General features: G+C 46.7%; 1 protein-coding gene across 3 annotated transcripts in view; it reads left to right on the forward strand.

Moving 5' to 3' along the window:
* The first annotated feature begins 446 nt into the window (after nucleotides 1-446).
* Nucleotides 447-18688, forward strand: part of MIER2 (MIER family member 2) — a 34170-nt gene continuing 15928 nt past the window's right edge. For all 3 annotated transcript variants that reach the window (XM_066636370.1, XM_066636371.1, XM_066636372.1), the window contains exons 1-7: nucleotides 447-481; nucleotides 6512-6599; nucleotides 6808-6959; nucleotides 7999-8124; nucleotides 14803-14926; nucleotides 17029-17135; nucleotides 18464-18533. In XM_066636370.1, coding sequence (XP_066492467.1) covers nucleotides 473-481; nucleotides 6512-6599; nucleotides 6808-6959; nucleotides 7999-8124; nucleotides 14803-14926; nucleotides 17029-17135; nucleotides 18464-18533 — 676 coding nt within the window. In that variant the 5' untranslated portion in view covers nucleotides 447-472. The remainder of the gene's footprint in view (nucleotides 482-6511; nucleotides 6600-6807; nucleotides 6960-7998; nucleotides 8125-14802; nucleotides 14927-17028; nucleotides 17136-18463; nucleotides 18534-18688) is intronic.

Below are 18688 nucleotides of genomic sequence, written 5' to 3' on the forward strand. Positions count from 1 at the left end.
GGAGGCTCTGCCTCACCTGCTTCACCTGCAGAGTGCGTATGTTGTGGGTGCTTGGGTGCCTCACAGGGTGGTGGCGCTTGTCAAAGGACTCAGGTGGGGAGGCTCTGCCTCACTTGTAGTGTGCGGGCTGTGGGTGCCTCACAGGACTCAGGTGGGGAGGCTCTGCCTCACCTGCCTCCCACCCACTGCACATCCCAGTCTTAGACCCATCTCTCTAAGCAGCCCACATTTCCAGCAGCCCACATTTCCTCCCACCCCACACCTCCCCCCTTCCCCTATCTCATCTGCACGCCCCTCCTTGTACCTCCACTCCCCCCACATCTCCGTCCCCTCTGCCTCTCAGCTCCCCCAGTTGCCCCCTCCCCTCTTGCCTCACTCCCCTCCCCCATCCATCGCTCGTGCGTCGCAGCCAATCAGCGGGCGGCTCCACATCCGGGGCTCTCCTCCCCCCCAGCCGTTCGCACTCTCGGCTATGGCGGAGGTAAGTGTGTGTGAGAGTGTCAAGCGGGGGGGGGGCAGAGGGGTCTCTCCTCCGTTCCCCCCCAACAGCCAAGTGGGCACTATAGCAGGGTTGGGAGGTGGGGCTTACATTTGTTGGGGGGGGGTCTTGAGGGGAGGAGGAAGTGGGGGTCTGGTTGGGGGGCCAGGTGGGACTTAGGGGGGTCTGGTTGGGGGGCCAGGTGGGACTTAGGGGGATAGGTGGTGATGGACCTGAAGCAGCTGCAGTGGTCTGGGGGGGCTTGTACTTAGCAAGAGCCAAAGGGCCACATGAGCAGTTGTGACTTTCCTGGGGTCCCCCATGATTTTAGGGGTGCCCTTGATGGGCATGCAGCAGCTGGAGTTTGGGTGGCTCAGCAGAGATGTGGGGTGCAAGAACACTAGTTACTTATGTGGGGCTGAGGAGACTTTTCTGGGAAGCCAGTGATGACTTTGGGGTGCAACTGTGGTGCTTGGAGTGGCAGGAGTTTTCTTAAAAGGTTTTGGGGCTTTTTAACTATTTAAGCTGTAGGGACGGAGCGTTGCCCATTGCGACTTCAGAGTGAGACATTTCTGGGGTTCTGCAGTGATTTAGGGGTGTACCAATGCAGCTGGAGTTTTGGGGTTCAGCAAAGATTTAGGACAAACAGAGCAATTGTTATTTTGGGGTTGGCTGGACTTTTGGGGTGCAACTTGGGGGGTGACAAAGACTTGGGGAGTTGGGTAACAGGCAAGAACCAGTTCAAATTAGGGGAGGCACAATTTACATTTGCAAGGATGTGCTGGGATGACAATGAAACTGTTATGTCTTTGTGGGGAGCAAAGTTGAAGTTGGGACTCTGGGGGGATGTTGGCCAAGGATTGAGGAATGCCATTGACAGATGATGCAGCTGGGGACTCCAGGGGATATGAGTAGGGTTAGCAAACATTTTAAGGGTGCAAGTGACAGAAGTGAAATTATTAGTCCTTTGAAGGAGTGCAGTGGGATTGTTTGGGGCCAAAGGATGCAGCTGGACTTTAGAGTTTGTGAATTTGGACTATCTTGGTTCTCCACCCTGAGATTTTTGGGATGGGCCAGCTATGAATTTAAAGAAATAGACTACATCTTTTTCTAGAAAATTGACTTTATAGGCGTGCCCATACAGCACATCTATCCGCATTCCTATTTTAAGTATTGAAATGCACAATAACTCCAATAATACATTGGGATAAAAACCTTCAGGATTCAATCCTATACACTAGGGGTGTCCAAAGTTTTTGGCAGGAGTGCCACATTGTCTCTCTGACACTGTGTCAGGGGCTGGGAAAGAAAATAATTAATTTGCATTTAAAATTTGAATAAATTTACATAAGTTTAAATAAATGAATATATTAAAGATGAACTTATATGAATGAATGAAGGTCTTGCAATAGCTCAAGGCCTATAAAAGGCTTTGCACAAAGCAAGGCTGGCCTTTCCTTTGCTGCCGCTACTGCATCACAGATGTGAAACAAAAAGCAGCGGAGTGAGCCCTTATCCCACAGCTCATGCAAGAGGTCAAACAGGCACTCTCACACTGAGAGCGGTTGCGTCGGGCCAGTGTGGGCTCCAACAAATCCCCAGAGGGCTAGAGACTCATTAAAGACTGGGGGCTCCCTGAGGGCCGCAAGTGGCCCCAGGGCCGGGGTTTGGGTACCCCTGCTATACACACTTACATCGGAGTAGGCCCAGTTTACCATAATAGGACTAATAGGACTAACTTCTGAGTAAACATGGATAGCATTACGCTTGCACTGGATCAGACACTAGATTAAACAAAAAAGATTTTGATATTGAGATAGCATGGCGTCAGGAGATCATCGCAGATCTGTTTAATCTAGTGGACCAGTTGAGATGCATGAAAATGGGCCTGCACTGTGAAGAGATGTGGTGTATGTTTTGAGATTCCACTTTGACTGAAGTTTGTATCCATAAAAACATTGATATCATGTGCTCCCAGTGGCTTGTCCCTTGTAAGAAAGGTGGTCACAAACTCTTTTCAAAGCAGCCCTCCACAGAGCACATAATGGTAATTTACTTGAAGTTACAAATACCCTGTACATAGATAATGCTTGCCAGAACTCATGTCTCCAGGAAGAAAGCGTAGTGGCCATATCTTTTTCAGTAGCTGCCATTTGTCTATTCAAGCCCGTGACAGAATCTAAGATCGGACCGAGACTCTGCACCTAACTTTTTAACAGAAGACAGGCTTCATTGGAACACAGCTGTCCTTTCTGGAGGACAAAGATAGAGCATTTTGTCCTGCTTTTTCTGGGTTCATCCTTGATTTGTTCACTTTTCTCCTTTCCATTGCTTCCAGATATTGCATAAAGGAGGTGTTTGCTGCTTCATATCCAGATCTAAATGAAAAATTGAATTGTGTATCCTCAGCATATCAGTAGTTTCGCGCACCTCATCTTTGGCTTTCCCAGTGACTTTATCAAGCTGGGATAAATTCGAACTCTCTAATGCCCCTCAAGATAAATCTCAGGAGAATAAGTACCCCAACACAATTTTGGGGTACATTCCAAAAAGAAGCTTAACACTGAGTCTGCTTTCCTTTACTTTTTCCAGTTCTTGAAGGTCATTCATTAGGCTATTATTATTATTATTATTAACAGTATTTATATACCGCTTTTCAACTAAAAGTTCACAAAGCGGTTTACAGAGAAAAATCAAATAACTAAATGGCTCCCTGTCCCAAAAGGGCTCACAATCTAAAAAGATGCCAAAAGAACACCAGCAGACAGCCACTAGAACAGACACTGCTGGGGTGAGATGGGTCAGTTACTCTCCCCCTGCTAAATAAAAGAGGAGCACCCACTTGAAAAAGTGCCTCTTACCCAATTAGCAGGGGGCTAATTGTGAATATGATCTACTGTCTCAAACACCATAGAGACACCTCTGTCCTATGGCAAGGTTGGCAGCCTTGTATTGGAATGGGCAAAAGCTGACTTGATTCCACCAATATTTATGTCATGTTGTCTCCTTTTAAGGACAATGTCAAGAGCAGTCATGAACACTGAATGATCTACATGAATGATCTCCATGTAGGACCACTTACTGATATGTGCAGGGCCTACATGTGTTTCTTTGTTCAGCTGAACCATGTGTGTGTTTTGTTTTAAAAACTTCTTAGGCTGTAATTTTATGAAACTTGCTGAATAGTGTGCAAATGTGTCTCGTACCTTTTAGCTGTTTTATAAATAATAATGTACATGTTTGTGAATGAGGAAATATAAGCTCAGTGAAGCCTCCATAATAACACTTGGTTTATTATGGAACCTCTTATTGATGGAGGTTCCATAATAAACCTCCAATAAATAAATTGAAGAATCACTGGCATCTTGTCTTTCATAGAAAATAGGAAGTTGAACTTGAGTTTTTAGTGATTGATTATTATAAAAATGTTGTATGAAGCTTGGAGCAGTCTTCTTTGTTTCTGGTAGCCGTTAGTGACTATCTGGTTTGGTGTCAAGCTTTCAGAAGAAACTTAAATTGTGCCCTAAAGTGTCTTTGGAGGGTTATGAAAACCCCTAGTCGCATCAATATCTCTTCAAATAGTTCCTGAAATTATTCTTGGATATCTCCATCAGCCAAAGTTCTTGTCAGTATCAGCTGGAATTTGAACCTTGTGATCTGCTGATTGGTTGAGATGATCAGATGTACTCCAGATTGAAAAGTTTAAGGTGTAATCCCCCCAGGTTGCATTGTGGTCTTGCAATCTCAAGAAGCATCTGCACATAAAGTTCAGTTCAACTGTAAAGTGATCCTAGTAGTGCATCCCTAAATGTAATTTTAATCATGGTAGCAAACATCAACCAGGTATTTCTAATTTGAAGAGCTGGATTTCTTGGGAGTGTCATAAGGAGATAAGAAGAGCCCTGCTGGATCAGGCCTAGGGTCCACCTAGTCCAGCTTCCTGTATCTCACAGCGCCCACCAGGGAGCACACAAGACCACAAGATACTTGCATCTTGCTGCCACTCCCCTGCATCTGCCATTCTATTTACCCTCGCACCCGCCCAATGAAGACACCAGACTGCGGCTTGGGTTTAACTTGGGCCGCTTTACTAAACCAATTTTTAAAACATGGGACCTACTGAACACACCATTCCTCCCTTGCCAGTGTGCAGTAGATGAAAAACTGCCACCCACCACCAATTCAGATGACAGAAAAAAGTTCCTACCTAGCCCTCATGTCATTTTGATTCCTTTTTTTTCTTTTCATTTGAGCATGTTCCGCATTGCATTCTGCGTTAGCAGGGCTGGAAAAAGGTTTCCAATTCCTTGAAGATGGGATCAAGAACATAAAGAGTCAGCACCTAAGTTTTGCATGCTGCCTTTGCATAGAACTGAGAAGTCATTTTAGATTCCTGTAACTGATATAACTTTTGGCCATCCCATATGTGCACACTCTTATTCCTGTGTATCTACTATATTCAAAGTATCCACCCACTGCACTGGAAATACCAGTGTATTTTTTGGCCCACTTATGGAAAGTCTTGAGTTTTATCTTGGGTTGCATTGTTCTCAATTCCTAACTTTTCGTCCTGGTATCTATTGAATTCTTCCAACAAGAGTTAAGGCAGTCTCCAATGAGAATACATCCTCCATCACTAATAAGACACTAGGGACTAGTACATTGCAGTACACATTACACTCTTGGCTTTAAGTTGAAGGCATCCTCTTTGCAAAATTTTCCTAGTAGGCAACGATCGGGTATTCCCATGGTTGACTCTTGAAATTCAGCACTCCAACTGTGCAATATCTTAGAGTATTTAACAAGGCTGTTTGGGGAGGAGGTGTAATATTTCTGGTGACGTTTTAATTCCTGATTTGTTTCCTTCAATATTAACTGCACTATTCTGTGTTATCTGTGTGCATAGTGCTCTGTGAGTGCTGAGTAACTGCTTTCTTGTGCACCTTCTAAAACTGACTGGGTTTAGAGGTGAAGAATGGGAGAGGGAAGAGAATTGAAGGGGAGGAACAAGCAAAAGGGAAAAATGAAGAAAGGATATGTAGTGGAGAGGGCTCATAGCTAAATGGAGCATAGATGGAGGACATATAAAAAGTCCCAAATTCAATCCCCAGCAACTGACCAGTACCAACTGGGGCCAAAAAAAAACTTGTGCTCTGGGTCTTGGAGAACTGATCCCGGCCATTGGTTTGTTGTTACAAGGCAGTTTCATATGAAGAGATTGCGGTATGTATTTGGGATGGGTTGTAAGGGAGGGATTTTTTAGTAAAATTGTATTTTTGCTTGCTTAGGAAACAAAAATGAAATACAGTAGGCTGCTGTTGGAGTGTGCAAGCTTTCAGACTTCAGGCAGGTGAAGAGTTCTGTGAAGTGTGGAATGGTTGTATGCTCTTCTGTATCATTTGCTGTGCTGAGGAGGATAACTTTCCTGAACGAGGAAATAATTGTCCTGAACAAGGATAACTTTTTCTTTTCCTAAAGTGGGAGTCTCACATGCAGACATTGGGCACACAGAAAGGCTGAAATGGATCCCTAGTGGTGGTGGAGTTCTGAAGGAAGACTTTTAATTGTAAATAATACCAATCCCCAGGAATGTATTGTGCCATGCATGCACAATTGGGAAATTCTGAAAACAAGCAATAGAAAGCTGACATATTGGGGGAGAAAGGCTAGAGTGCTTCTTCCTGGCACCTGCTTTTCTAGGTGGAAGGATGTTTAGGTGTGGAGAAAAGCCTGAAGTTGGTGTAGCCCGTGCACAGAGCTACCACTTCAGTGAGAACTAGATCTCAGTTTCAGTTATGCTGTGCTGAGGGGGAAATTGTAGTCTGTATGTACCCAGAAATACTTCATACCTTTTTCTTCAAATAAGGGGTGTGGCCAAAAATAGGAGGCAGTGCTATTTAATGTGCATTGCCAAAGGAAGTGAGTCTGTAAGACCATCTGTACCAGCTAGTGATTGTTTTTCTACTGATCTCACTGGTGTGGAGCGGTGTTAAGAGGAATGTGTATCTCAATAATATCTCTTCTCTTTTGAAGGCCTCAGTTGGGAGGCAGAACCCAAGGGTGGTGTCATACCCTGCCCGTAACTTATGTTCTGGAAGACCCAGCCTTCATACCACGGCAGGTACAAAGAGCTAAAATCTCCACAAACTCTCTTCTCTTTTTCCAGTTGCTGCTGACTCTTCTGTCCCTCTTCCCCACTTCCCTCCCCAACTCCCACACGTGATGTTGTTTGGGGGTATATTGCTGCTAAGTTCATGGTGGCACATGGAAGCTTATGGAGCCTTCTCTGGACTGAACCTGGCTAATGGTGCACTTTCCAATCTATGCAGTGGTGTCCATGGGCTCTGCTGATCATCGGTTCACCCTGGCTGAGATCCTATCCCAGAACTACGGGGTGCGGGAAGAAACGGAAGAGGAAGAGTGTACACAGGGGAAAGCAAAACCCTTGGAAGAGCTGGAGAAGAGCTTCAATGACTCCCAGGTAAGATTTTCTGTGAGCATGTCCCCTATTTGCCTGGACTAAGATGGAGTTTGGTCTTAAGCATGCTGAGAACTTTGGGTGTTATAAAAAAGGGGAGTTCTTAGTCTTTATGACAACAGTTCCCAACCCATACAAGTGTGCTGTACAGGAATGTTCAGTTGTGTGGTGTGGCATGATTTGAGAAATTAATACATTTTAAAAATTTAAATTAATTAGAAGGGCTACTGTGTATCTACCTTCAAATGAAGCTGTCTGCTGCATCTCTGCATGAGTCACTGTTCCAGCCTTGCAGCACTATTCCCTGCCTTCCAGAGGCAGTAAATTTTGTCCTCTCTCTGCTTTAGGTTTGTTCGTATAAATTAACCATTTGCAGAGATGTGGCCACAAAACACCTTCATCCTTAGAGGAGGCTCTTTCATCTTTGTATGAGTCACTGCTCTGAGCTTGTCTCCTTTCAATCATCATGGCAGATAGCTTTATCTCTTACCCTTTTTGTGTGTAGTAGGAATGGAGAGTACCTGCAGTTATACTTTGTTGTGCCTCACATAAGAGATGTGTGCCTTTTGAAAACATAATCTTGAAAACATGTGGCCAAAAGAACATGAGAACTGCCTTGCTGGCTCAGACCTAGAATCTACATGGCTCAACATTCTGCTTCCCACAGTAGCCAACCAAATGCATCTAGGAAGCTCACAAGCATGACATGAAGTCAGTAACTGGGTTTTCTTTCAGTATCAACTACTCAGGAGTAGACTGCTTCTAAACATGGTCCATTTAGCTATCATAACTTTAGCTATCAATAGACCTCTCGTCTGTTTGTTTAATCCATTTTGAAGGATATCTAAGCATAGTGGTCATCACAACATCGTATGACAGTGAGTTCCATAAGTAACTTTACTGTTCAGTAGGCCCTTCCTTTTGAAGCCTTGCATTTCCCCCAAAAGGCACTAGGCTGCCCTCTCTCAACAGTTCAGCATTTGTCCTGCCTGATGTCCACCTTAGGAAGTACCCTATGACACTCTACTGTCCTCTTGTTCAGAGCAGTGAAATGCCGTTTGAGGAGCTGCTGGCACTGTATGGTTATGAGGCCTCTGACCCTATTTCTGAGCAAGACAGCGAGAGCAATGATGTCACTCCCAACCTTCCAGACATGACCTTGGATAAGGTAAGTGTTTGTCCAGTGAATATTGCAGGTCGGGCAGCCCAGTCCTGAGCTGCCCGCGGGGCCCAGGTCTGGCAGGTTCCCGCCGGATCCTGCGCCTCCACGAGAGGCTCCTTGGAAGAAGAGGACATTCATCCCCTTCCTCTGAGTAAGGGAAGCAGCCCCGCAATGAGGCTACTCACTTTAGCGGCAACCTTTTAGTCACCACTAAAGTAAAGGCACTCGTGTAGGGCGAGCAGCCCTGCCCGAGTGCTTTGGATCCTGCGGAGCTTGGCTCCGCGGATCTGCCTCTCCCCAGCCCCCTGACACACCTCCCCCACACCCCTGGCCACGCCTCCCCCCAGCCACGCCCCCACCTCCTGTTCCGCAGTCTGGGAGATCGCCAAGCCACGGAACCCAGGCGCCCACCGCGTGCCAACCCAGCTCTGGCTGGCACTGGGCTAGCTCCAGCAGGAGCCCGGCAGTAAGCCCCGCAAACATGCCTTACGGCACGTTTGCAACCGGTCCATGGCGTGGAGCGCAGACCACAGGATCAGGCTCTAAGAATGCATGCTGTAGCAGATGGCTTCTAAGATAGTCTATTAGCTTTCTCTGTTTCTTGCCCTCATGGTTGTCGCCATTTGCAAGGGGAGAAGAACAAGGTACAACCTCCCTGGAGTATCCTGTTTTTTCATAGAAAAAAATTCGGAATTGAATTTCCAATTTACCATTTCTTGACTTGGTAATGAGCTCTACTGAGTCATTAATGAACACTGAAAGAGGCACAAGCATTCAGTAGTTTTACAAAGAATTGTTCTCAGCAGAGAGTCAGTTTATATGATAAAGCTTTTCCTACCCTGTATCTGTTCATCCTGTGGCATATGTGGTTTGATAGGAATAACTAAAACCTGGTGGAATGACTCTCATGATTGGAATGCACAAATGGAAGGCTATCAGTTGTTCAGGAAAAACAGATGTGGTAAAAGAGGAGGGGAGTAACATTATATGTCAAAAATGTATACAGCTGCTCAGAAGTCCAACAGAAGGTCTAGGTAGCCCTATGGAGAGCATCTGGGTGAACATTAGGGGGAAAAGTCACAAATGCAACATTGTGGTGGGCATCTACTATAGGTCGCCAGGCCAAGGGGAGGAGGTGGATGATATTTTCTTGAAACAGCTGGCAGACATTACAAGGAAACATGAGGTAGTTGTAATGGGGGACTTTAACTATCTGGATATCTGTTGGGAGACTAAGGCCCAAATCTTAACCCACTTTCCAGCACTGGCATAGCGGTGCCAATGGGACGTGTGTTGCATCCTGCAGTTGGGGGACACTCATGGAGGCCTCCTTAAAGTAGTTTGTTTCCATACCTAGGAGCTGCATTGCCCTTATGTCGGTGCTGAAAAGTGGATTAGGACTGTGCTCTGCCAAACATGGGAGCTCCAATAAATTTCTGTTGTGCCTGGAAGATAACTTCCAGAAAGTAGAGGAAGGAGCAAGGGGAGGGTCCCTCCTTGACCTGATCTTAACGAATGAGGAATTGGTTGATGAGATCAGAGTAGTAGGAACCTGAGGAAAGGTGATCACAAACTACTGGAATTCTCAATCTTATGGGAAACGAAAGGAATATGCAAGAAAGCTGTACTTTGGATTTCAGGAAGGTTGATTTCAATAAGCTCAGAGAAATGATAGGTAGGATCCCATGGGTTGATGAATGAATGGGGAAAGGGTCCCAAGATGGGTGGGAGCTCCTTAAGAAGCAGCTTCTACAGGCACAGTCAGAAACAATTCCTATGGAAAAAAAAACCTTTTGGGTCACTTCTAAGCAATGCGAAAGGCTCCATCGGATCACTCTGGGGCCACTGGAAGTGGCGCCCAGGAGGTATGCTTCCTGGAAGTGATGCTTACCTCTGTCCAGGACACCGCTTCCAGCGGCCCCAAAGCACTCCATTGAAGCCTGGGCTGTCTCCTTCCTTCCCCTTTTGTTTCAAAGGGGGGAACAGAGGCAGCAGCCACGCAGAAGTAATTGCGGTAACAATGATGTCACTGCAATTACTTCCGGGTCAGGGGCAGGGAGGGTAGCGGAGTTGACCCAGGTGGTGGAAAGCCCAGGCCTGCCTCTGGCCTGGAAGACGGTTTAGAGTGGGTTGCCCCAGGGCTCTGACTTGGGCGTGGTTCTCTTTAACATCTTCATCAGTCACTTGGATGAAGGGATAACTCATCAAATTTGTAGATGACACCAAGCCGGGAGGAGTAGCAAACACAATAAAAGACAGTAGAAGCTTTCAGGAAGCCCTAGACCAGTGGTTCTCACACATTTAGCACCAGGACCCACTTTTTAGAATGAGAATCTATCAGGACCCACCGGAAGTGATGACATGACCAGATGTGACATCATCAAGCAAGAACATTTTTAATAATCCTAGGCTGCAATCCTACCCACACTTTCCTAGGAGTAAGTCCCATTGACTTTCATTGTTAAAAGAATATTCATAGCAGCTTGTTCAAAGTACAGGCCTGTAACATTTCCCCAAATGCAGTCACATACCTCGGCAGCATCAAGTCTAAAAATAAAATACTGAAATGAATGGGGACCCACCTGAAATTGGCTCGCGACCCACCTAGTGGGTCCTGACCTACAGTTTGAGAAACACTGCCCTAGACAAAATGGAATTCTGGGCTGAAATGAATGAGATGAAGTTCAAAGGGACAAATGCAGGGAAAAATAACCAAACATGCAGGTATAGAACGGGAGATACCTGACTTGGCAGCACAACATGTGAGGGGGTCTTGGACTTGCAGTGAATCACAGGATGAACATGAGTCAGCAGTGTGATGCGGCTGCAAAGAAGGCAAATGCAATTTTAGCCTGCATTAGTAGAACCGTAGCTTCCAAGTTGTGAGAAGTCATGGTTTCATTTTACTCTGCATTGGTTAGACGTCACCTTGGGTATTGTGTCCAATTCTGGGCACCTCACCTTAAGGAAGATGCAGCCAAACTGCAGAGGAGAGCGACTAGGGTGATCAGAGGGCTGGAAAACAAGCCCCATGAGGAAAGGTTGAGGCTACGGTTTTCAAACTCTCTGGGAGTTTGAAACTCTCTGGGAGTTTGAAACCCGCAGTAAGTCTTTGTGGGGGTGGGGGGGAGGCAGCAAGGGCAGAGGGAAGGCAGCGACGCGATACCCAGGAAGCGGAGCGAGATCGCCCCACTCTCCTTTTCCCTGACCTGGGGAGCCCTGCAGGTGCTTGCACAGGGTTCCCTGCACACAGGGACAGCTGCTGCAGGGACTGGGGAATGTACCTCAGCCCCTACAGCCCCGTCAGGCGGGAAAGCAGAGTGATTGTGCTGACCTGGGGAGCTCTGCCGAAAGTTGTGCAGGGCTCCCCGCACCCCCAGGAGGCTGCAGGAGGCTTGAGCCTTCCCCCTGTCTCCTGCCTGCCCCTGCCCCTGCCCCTTAAGGGCGCAACGCCCCAGTTTGAATACCACTGGATTGAGGGAACATGGTATATTCAGCCTGGAGAAGAGAAGGCTGAGAGGGGATATGATAGCACTTTTCAAAAAACTGAAGGGCTGTCAATGGAAGAAGGGATAAACTTGTTCTGAACTGCCTCTGAAAGTAGAACTAGAACCAACAGGTACAGACTGCAAGAGAAGAGTTTCCAGTTGGAGATCAGGAAAAAATTCTGAGTTGTAAGGGCAGTTCGGCAGTTGAACAGATTGCAGAGGGAGGTGGTGAATTTTCCCTCACTAGAAATCTCAAGCAGAGTCTCCACAAGCACCTGCTGGAGATACTGTAGGAGACTTTTCTGCTACAGGCAGGGGATTGAAGGGATCTTTTAAGTCCCTTCCATCTCTATGATTCTATGATATTTGTTCATCACCAAGCAATAAAGGCTCCTTGCTCATTAGTTCAGCCTAGCTGTCTTCCTGACATACTGTGTTTCTGTGCACTAGCAGCTTTGTTCCTAAGGGTAACATTCATATAGGAAATATTACCAGAGACTGAACTGATACAATCCAGGGAAACCTTATCATTTGATTCTGCTGAATTGTATGTATTGGTCCTTAGTTCTGGTTGGCCAGGGTTTTAACATTTTAACTTTTGCTACCAGACTGAGGAACTTCATGCCAAGCTCCTTTCACTAGAAATAGGTGGAAGATTAGTTACTTTGTTATCGCCTTGGGTGCCCTTTTGGCAGAAACGCGAAATACAAATCTAATAAATAAATAAATTACTTTGCATTTAGAACAGGGGTGCTCATTATGTCGATCACGAGCTACCAGTCGATCTCCAGGCGAAATGAGTCGATCGCAGGCTTCTCTCCCGTCCACGCATCCCTAGTAGTGAGCCCCTGGCAGGCTTGTGAGCCCAGGGAGCGAGCCCTGGGAGTGAGTCCAGGGAGCCTAGGGAGTGAGTCCAGGGAGCCTAGGGAGTGAGTCTAGGGAGTGAGCCCAGGGAGCCCAGGGAGTGAGCACCTGGCAGGCTCCTCCCTGGGAGAGGAGCCGCTGGCAGGCTTTTCTCCCGTCCACGCATCCCTGGGAGTGAGCCCCATTGACTCTACTGGGGCTGACTTACCTTTCCCCTGTTTTTGCACTGGTATGTATGGAGATATGCCCCCCCCCACTTCCATCTGTTGGTTCTGTGTGCAAGGGGTTTTGCACTGGTCTTGCTGTGATGTCTATATAGAGATCTTCCCTCCCCCACACCTTTCCCCTGCTTTTGCACTGATATGTATGGAGATCTGCCCCCCACAACTTCCATCTGTTGGTTCTGTGTGCAAGGGGTTTTGCACTGGTCTTGCTGTGATGTCTATATAGAGATCTTCCCTCCCTCATTCTTTTCCCCTGTTTTTGCACTGGTCTGTATAGAGATCTGCTCCCCCCCCCCCACTTGTATTGGAATCGAGGAAGATCTGGTGAGGAGGTAGATGTGGTGTCAGCAGTGGCCCCTTTAAGGGTAAGGCCTGGGCATCCAGCAGAGTGTGCTGCACAGCTGCAGCCACTTGAAGGCAATAGGGCCCTCAGGAATATAAGAGCACCTGAGGTAGGAAGGGCTCCACTTACTTATGTGAGTCAGCCTTTTCCTACATGAAGATCATTAAGTCCAAGTACCGTTCCACCATGACTGATGAACATTTGGAAGTGTGCTTGAGGCTGGCTATCAGCAGCTACTGTCCAGACTATGCATCCTTGGCTGATTCACTTCAGTGCAAGTCATCAAAGTAAACTCAAGTAATTACAAAAAATGTTTATAGTTAATTATTTTGTGTTGTGCAATATTGGCTCATGCGGTTATGCAAGGTACACCAACATACATTGTACACATAAATGTTATATGTTATGATGGCGTGAACATTGTAAAAAAACTCTGGTAGATCTCCGGGCCTTACTGGGTTTCAAAGTAGCTCTCCAGCCAAAAAAGTGTGAGCACCCCTGATTTAGAAGATCCCAAGGTCTAATCACTGAAACATGGCCAGGGAGGTCTGGGTAGGACCCCTGCTTGAATTATTGACAGTCAGTTTAGACAGTACTGAATTTGATGAAACAGTAGTCTGACTCGGTATAAGGCACCATCCCATCTTCGTCATTCTTGTTATATGGAAAACTATGTAAACAAATGATGATACAAATGAAATATAAAATTTATGCAATTAATTATAATGACAATGCTTGTCATCTCCACCTGCTCCTCCCACAGAGTAAAACTCCACCTCTTGGGGGCTTTGGAAGCTTACGAACATCCCACAGTTGGTGCGTCATTCTCCATTTATTTTGGCCAAACCAGCAGGCCAACAGGAAGAAGGGAGAGATTGGCCTCCTCCCTTAGCATTCTGTGCTCCCTTGGGGCCCCTATGCGGTAGCTCTTCTTCTCTAAGGTCTTTGGAGATAACGTAGTCCCTAGGCCACCTGTCTTGATATGAGCTCCGCCCCAGCACCCTGAAGGATGGCTTGGGTTCCTTTGCATGTGTACCTGGCCTCTCCTCTGAGGAATTGGTCACGGGGGAGTTGGCCGCCTGTGGAGTATCTGACTGAAGGAATGCTGCTAGGCTGTTCCTGGCCAAGTCTGCAAGTTTCTCCTTGCCTCCCTTGTTCCTTGAGTCCTGTATCCACCCAAGTCAGACCAGGTCTTCCCTAGGGAAAGCTAGACCCCTCCAAGTTAGGGAGGCACCTCTCTCCTCCTCGGGTCTACTCTGTCTCTTTTGCTCTTTTGCATTTCTCTGTTCCCCTTGCTCTACTTCTTGGCCCTCTCATCTCCTTCATTGTTTCTCTTCCTCTCTGCCCTCTCTTCTTTTTCCCATGACCCTTTATAAGGCCAAGGCCAGCCCCATTCTGCTAGGTCCAGCTAACACTTATCAGCTCTTCTCTCATGCAGCTGGGAGCTGGTAGAAGTCAGTGACATCACTAGGCATCACACTTCTTTCCAACTGATTGGTGCATCCACCCATTCTCTCCTCCCCGCTTAACCAGACGAGTCCCATGCCCCACCACCTAGCTGGTCAGTGGAGATACATGCTCCATTGCCTAGCTGGCTGGCAAACCCACCCATGTACCACCTGATGGGGCCCCCTTCTCCCTGCTGGTTTTCCATGCCCTACCAGGGCCCACAATGCTAAATACTACAAACTTTCACAAAGATGAATAATTTATATGTTTAAATTATTAAAAACATTTCTTCCTTTTTTCTGGTTGTTGACAAAAGGAACAAATAGCAAAAGATTTGCTTTCTGGGGAAGAGGAAGAGGAGACACAGTCTTCAGCAGAGGATCTGACCCCTTCTGTTACTTCCCATGATGCATCAGACCTTTTCCCCAACCAGCCGGGTTGTAAGTGTGACTGATCTCTGGCTTGCTTCAAGAGAAGGGATAAAGTGCTGTTTAGATTTTTCTGAGTAAACTGAGGGGCGGTTTATACATTCCACACTATCAAGTTTTTTCTTAGCCATATCAGTACAGACTGTTGGTGAGGAGGAATTACCTATTTGGATGCTCCCCTCCACAAAAGGGGGTTATCTTTTATTGATTGATTTATATCCCGCCTTTCTATCCACTGAAGGACACTCATGGCGGCTTTAACTTAACTTTTCCAGTGCCATCTGTTTTGTGACAACAGAGTAGCATTTCTCCCAGCAGGCTTCAGCCCCCATTCCCCACCCTCCCACCCCACTGTGTAGCATTGCTTCAAGAGGCATGGGAGGGAATGATGATTGAAGGCTGCTGAAGAGAAATACTCTTTTACTGTGAAACATACAGCAGCAACTGGTAGCTCAGTCGACATGCGCTGCTGCACCAGCTTTTGAGTGATGCCATGGGAGCTGGCCACACCGGCACAACAATGTGCGCTGGCCTCCCAGCTGCAGCTCCAATCCTAGCGCAGGTGAGTGTAGCACAGGATGGCACAGGGGGTGGGAGAATGTGGAGGAAGGGCGTTCTAGGGGTGGGAAGGGGGCGTTTCTGGGCAGGGGGATGACAGAACAGCGGGGGGGGAGAATTGGGGCTAGGAGGGGTGGGATTGGTGGCAGCAGTGCACACCATATCCTAACTCCTGCTTCTAAGCCTGAAAGCCCTACATGGTCTGCTTGGATTTGCAACAGCTAAATAACTGGCACAGGTCCAAGTAGCCACATAGGGCAGGCTAAGGTGTTACACGGGGAAAAATATCCCCTTATCCTGAGGTGACCTCCAACGCTGCATTGGATACAGCACAGGTTATGTAACCTGGCTGTACCAGCGCAAGGTTAGGATTGCGCTCTAAGGGCCCAGTCCTATCCAACTTTCCAGCTCTGGTGCAACTGCAATGCAGCCCCAAGGTAAGGGAGCAAATGTTCTCATACCTTGAGGAGTCCTCTGTGATTGCCTCCCCACCACAATATGTACTGTGCACCCCAGTGGCACAGCTGTACCAGCACTGGAAAATTGGATAGGATTGGGCCCTAAGATGGCTAATTTCACTACTCATTTTGCCCTTGAACATTCCTAAATTTGGCCAAAAGTTCTCCTTGGAGAAAGAAGACTTCCTAGAATCATGCTGCAAATTTCAGACTTTGTATCAACATTTTTTATTTTATCTATTAAAAATGTTTGTTTCTTTATATCTCAGTGTATCCAGTGGGCTTGAAGGGTCGTACAGCAGGTTAGCTAAATGTTAACAGGGAGTTGCTGTCTGAAAATGCTGCTAATGGTTCTTTTGATGACCAGCTTGGTTGGGTTTTTTATTTTTATTTTTTGGTGTGTATGTGTGCATGTTTTTATTGAAAGTCAAACATGGGCATAAGTCGAATACAGGTTGAGCCTCATTATTTGCGTGGATTCCATTCCAAGCACTCATGTGGATGGCAAAAAACGCACAATAGCAAATCAATTTAAAAAACAAAGTCCCTTTGCTCTGGTGATTTACAAACAGCCTTGCTGACCTTCGTGATGTAAGATAAGAGTCATTAAGAAGACAATCCATCTATCAGTCCTCTTCCAAGAGCTTAGAAAGGTGCTTCACTCAGTCCCTCCCTTCACCAATGCAAAGTGATCACCTTTCTTTCACGTGCTCAGGGGGAAGGGAGGGGTCGCCTGGAGAGAGAAGGATTGATGGATTGTCAGCCAGCTGCTCTCTCTCTCTCTCTCTCTCTCTCTCTCTCTCTCTCTCTCATTAAGGAGGCTATTGTTAAAGGACTGCAGTTTTTTAAACTGATTTTAAAGGGATGCATTTTTCCCTTCTCCAGCGATCAGCACATTCCTTCTCATTTGCAGTGGCCATTTGTGTTGATTCAAATCCGTGTATAAAAAATCCGTGTATAACTAGGCTGGACCTGTATAATGATATTCCAGTGTTCTTGCTCATGCTTCTCTTTCAAGGATAGGAAGAGTTTGGCAATGAAACAAAACTCAGCCAGTCAGTGAATAAACCTTGGGTTTTTCTTTTCTCTTTCCAAAAGCAAACTTCCTTGCTGACGAAGACAAGGGTCCCTGCTCCTCCCCCTGTGCTTCCTTTTCGGCTGAGGACTCTGAAGAGGACTCTATCACTCCCAATGACTGCAAGAAGGTCAGTGGTTGGAAGCCACAGTGAGCATCAGTGTGGTCCTGTTCTGAGGCTATGAGAAGTCAGAATCCTTTAAGACATCTTTAACCAGGAACATCCTGTTCATGATTCTCACCATTACAGTGAGCTTTAGGATCAAGAAGGGACATAATTGCCCACCTGGATGGGCCATAGCTCAACGGTAGAGCACCTTTTGTCAGTGGAAGAGGCCAGGTTCAGTTCCCAGCATCTCCACGTAAGAGATCTTGGGTAGCAGAGTTTGGGTCCTGGGGAGCCACTGCCAGCCAGAGTAGACAGTGCTGGGCTTAAATGGGTTCAATATAATTGATATCATATAAGCCAACTTCATGTGTTCATCAGGGGCATCCATAGCCAGAGCATCCATAATGCCTGCCTTGCATGCAGAAGGTCCCAGTCCTTGGCATCCCAAATTAAAAAAGGTCCTAAGTAACAGTCCTGAGAGAGCCTCAGTTCGGAGAGCTGCCTCCAGTCAGAGTATACTGTATTGGGTTGGATGAACCAGTGATTGCTAAGGCAGTTTCACCTGTTTGTAAATTGTTGTAAGTCACCATACTTAACCACAGACATGTCACCATACATGTGAAGAAAATTTTAATTAATAGTTTATAATCATGCTAGCAGGTTTCCTAGGGTGAATCCTGTGAACATATGTATCTGCCACATACTGAACCTTTCTTGGTGCAAGTAGTTCAGTATTGTCTACACTGACTGGCAGCAGCTCTCTAAAGTTTCTTTCCTTTTCCTGTCTGAAGATGCTGACAGGGATTGAACCTGGGACTTGAACTTGCAAAGTAGTTTCTCTGCCAGTGAGCTACAGTCCTTCCCCTTGTTCATTCATATAAGCAAGAACAATGAGCCCTCCTTATCCGTGGATGAACATCTGCAGATGCAAAACCCATAGCTCAGAGGGCCTCCCAAATGCGACCAGCAGTGACTTCCGGTCATATTGGGAGGCCTTATAAGGTTGGGGAAAGCCCATGGAGTGGGCTGTAGGGCTTCCCTGACCTCAGAACATCTCCCAGACACAATCAGAACTGACTGTCAGTCATGTCCGGGAGACCTAGAGACGCTGGGGGGGGGGTAGGCGGTACAGTCTCTCTTGATGGCCCGGCGCAGCCCCCCAGGTGATCCCTGCACTGCTGCAATCCTGGCTCCCACAGATTTCATTATCTGCGGATTTTGGTATCTACAGGGGTCATGTAACCAATTCCCCACAGATACTAAAGGGCCACTGTAGTCAACAGCTGTTGTGTGTCTTTGAGAGTATGAATCGTTGGATTGTCCCAGATTTCTCCTCTTCTTATTTGCAGGAAATCATGGTTGGGTCCCAGTACCAGGCATCCATTCCCCTTCTCCACTTGAATAGGCATGGCGAAAAAGGTGGGCGCCCTTCCTCACTGGGGATTTTATTGGAGACTGTTGAGACTTATCTACATCTTTATTCTGTAAGAAGATTCAACCACATTGTGCAAACATTTGTAATTTCACTTTTATTCGTGCTGGAATGTGGATACTGTCTTTCTGGTGATATCACT

This window comes from Tiliqua scincoides, chromosome 8, assembly GCF_035046505.1.
Source record: "Tiliqua scincoides isolate rTilSci1 chromosome 8, rTilSci1.hap2, whole genome shotgun sequence".
Classification (NCBI taxonomy): domain Eukaryota; kingdom Metazoa; phylum Chordata; class Lepidosauria; order Squamata; family Scincidae; genus Tiliqua; species Tiliqua scincoides.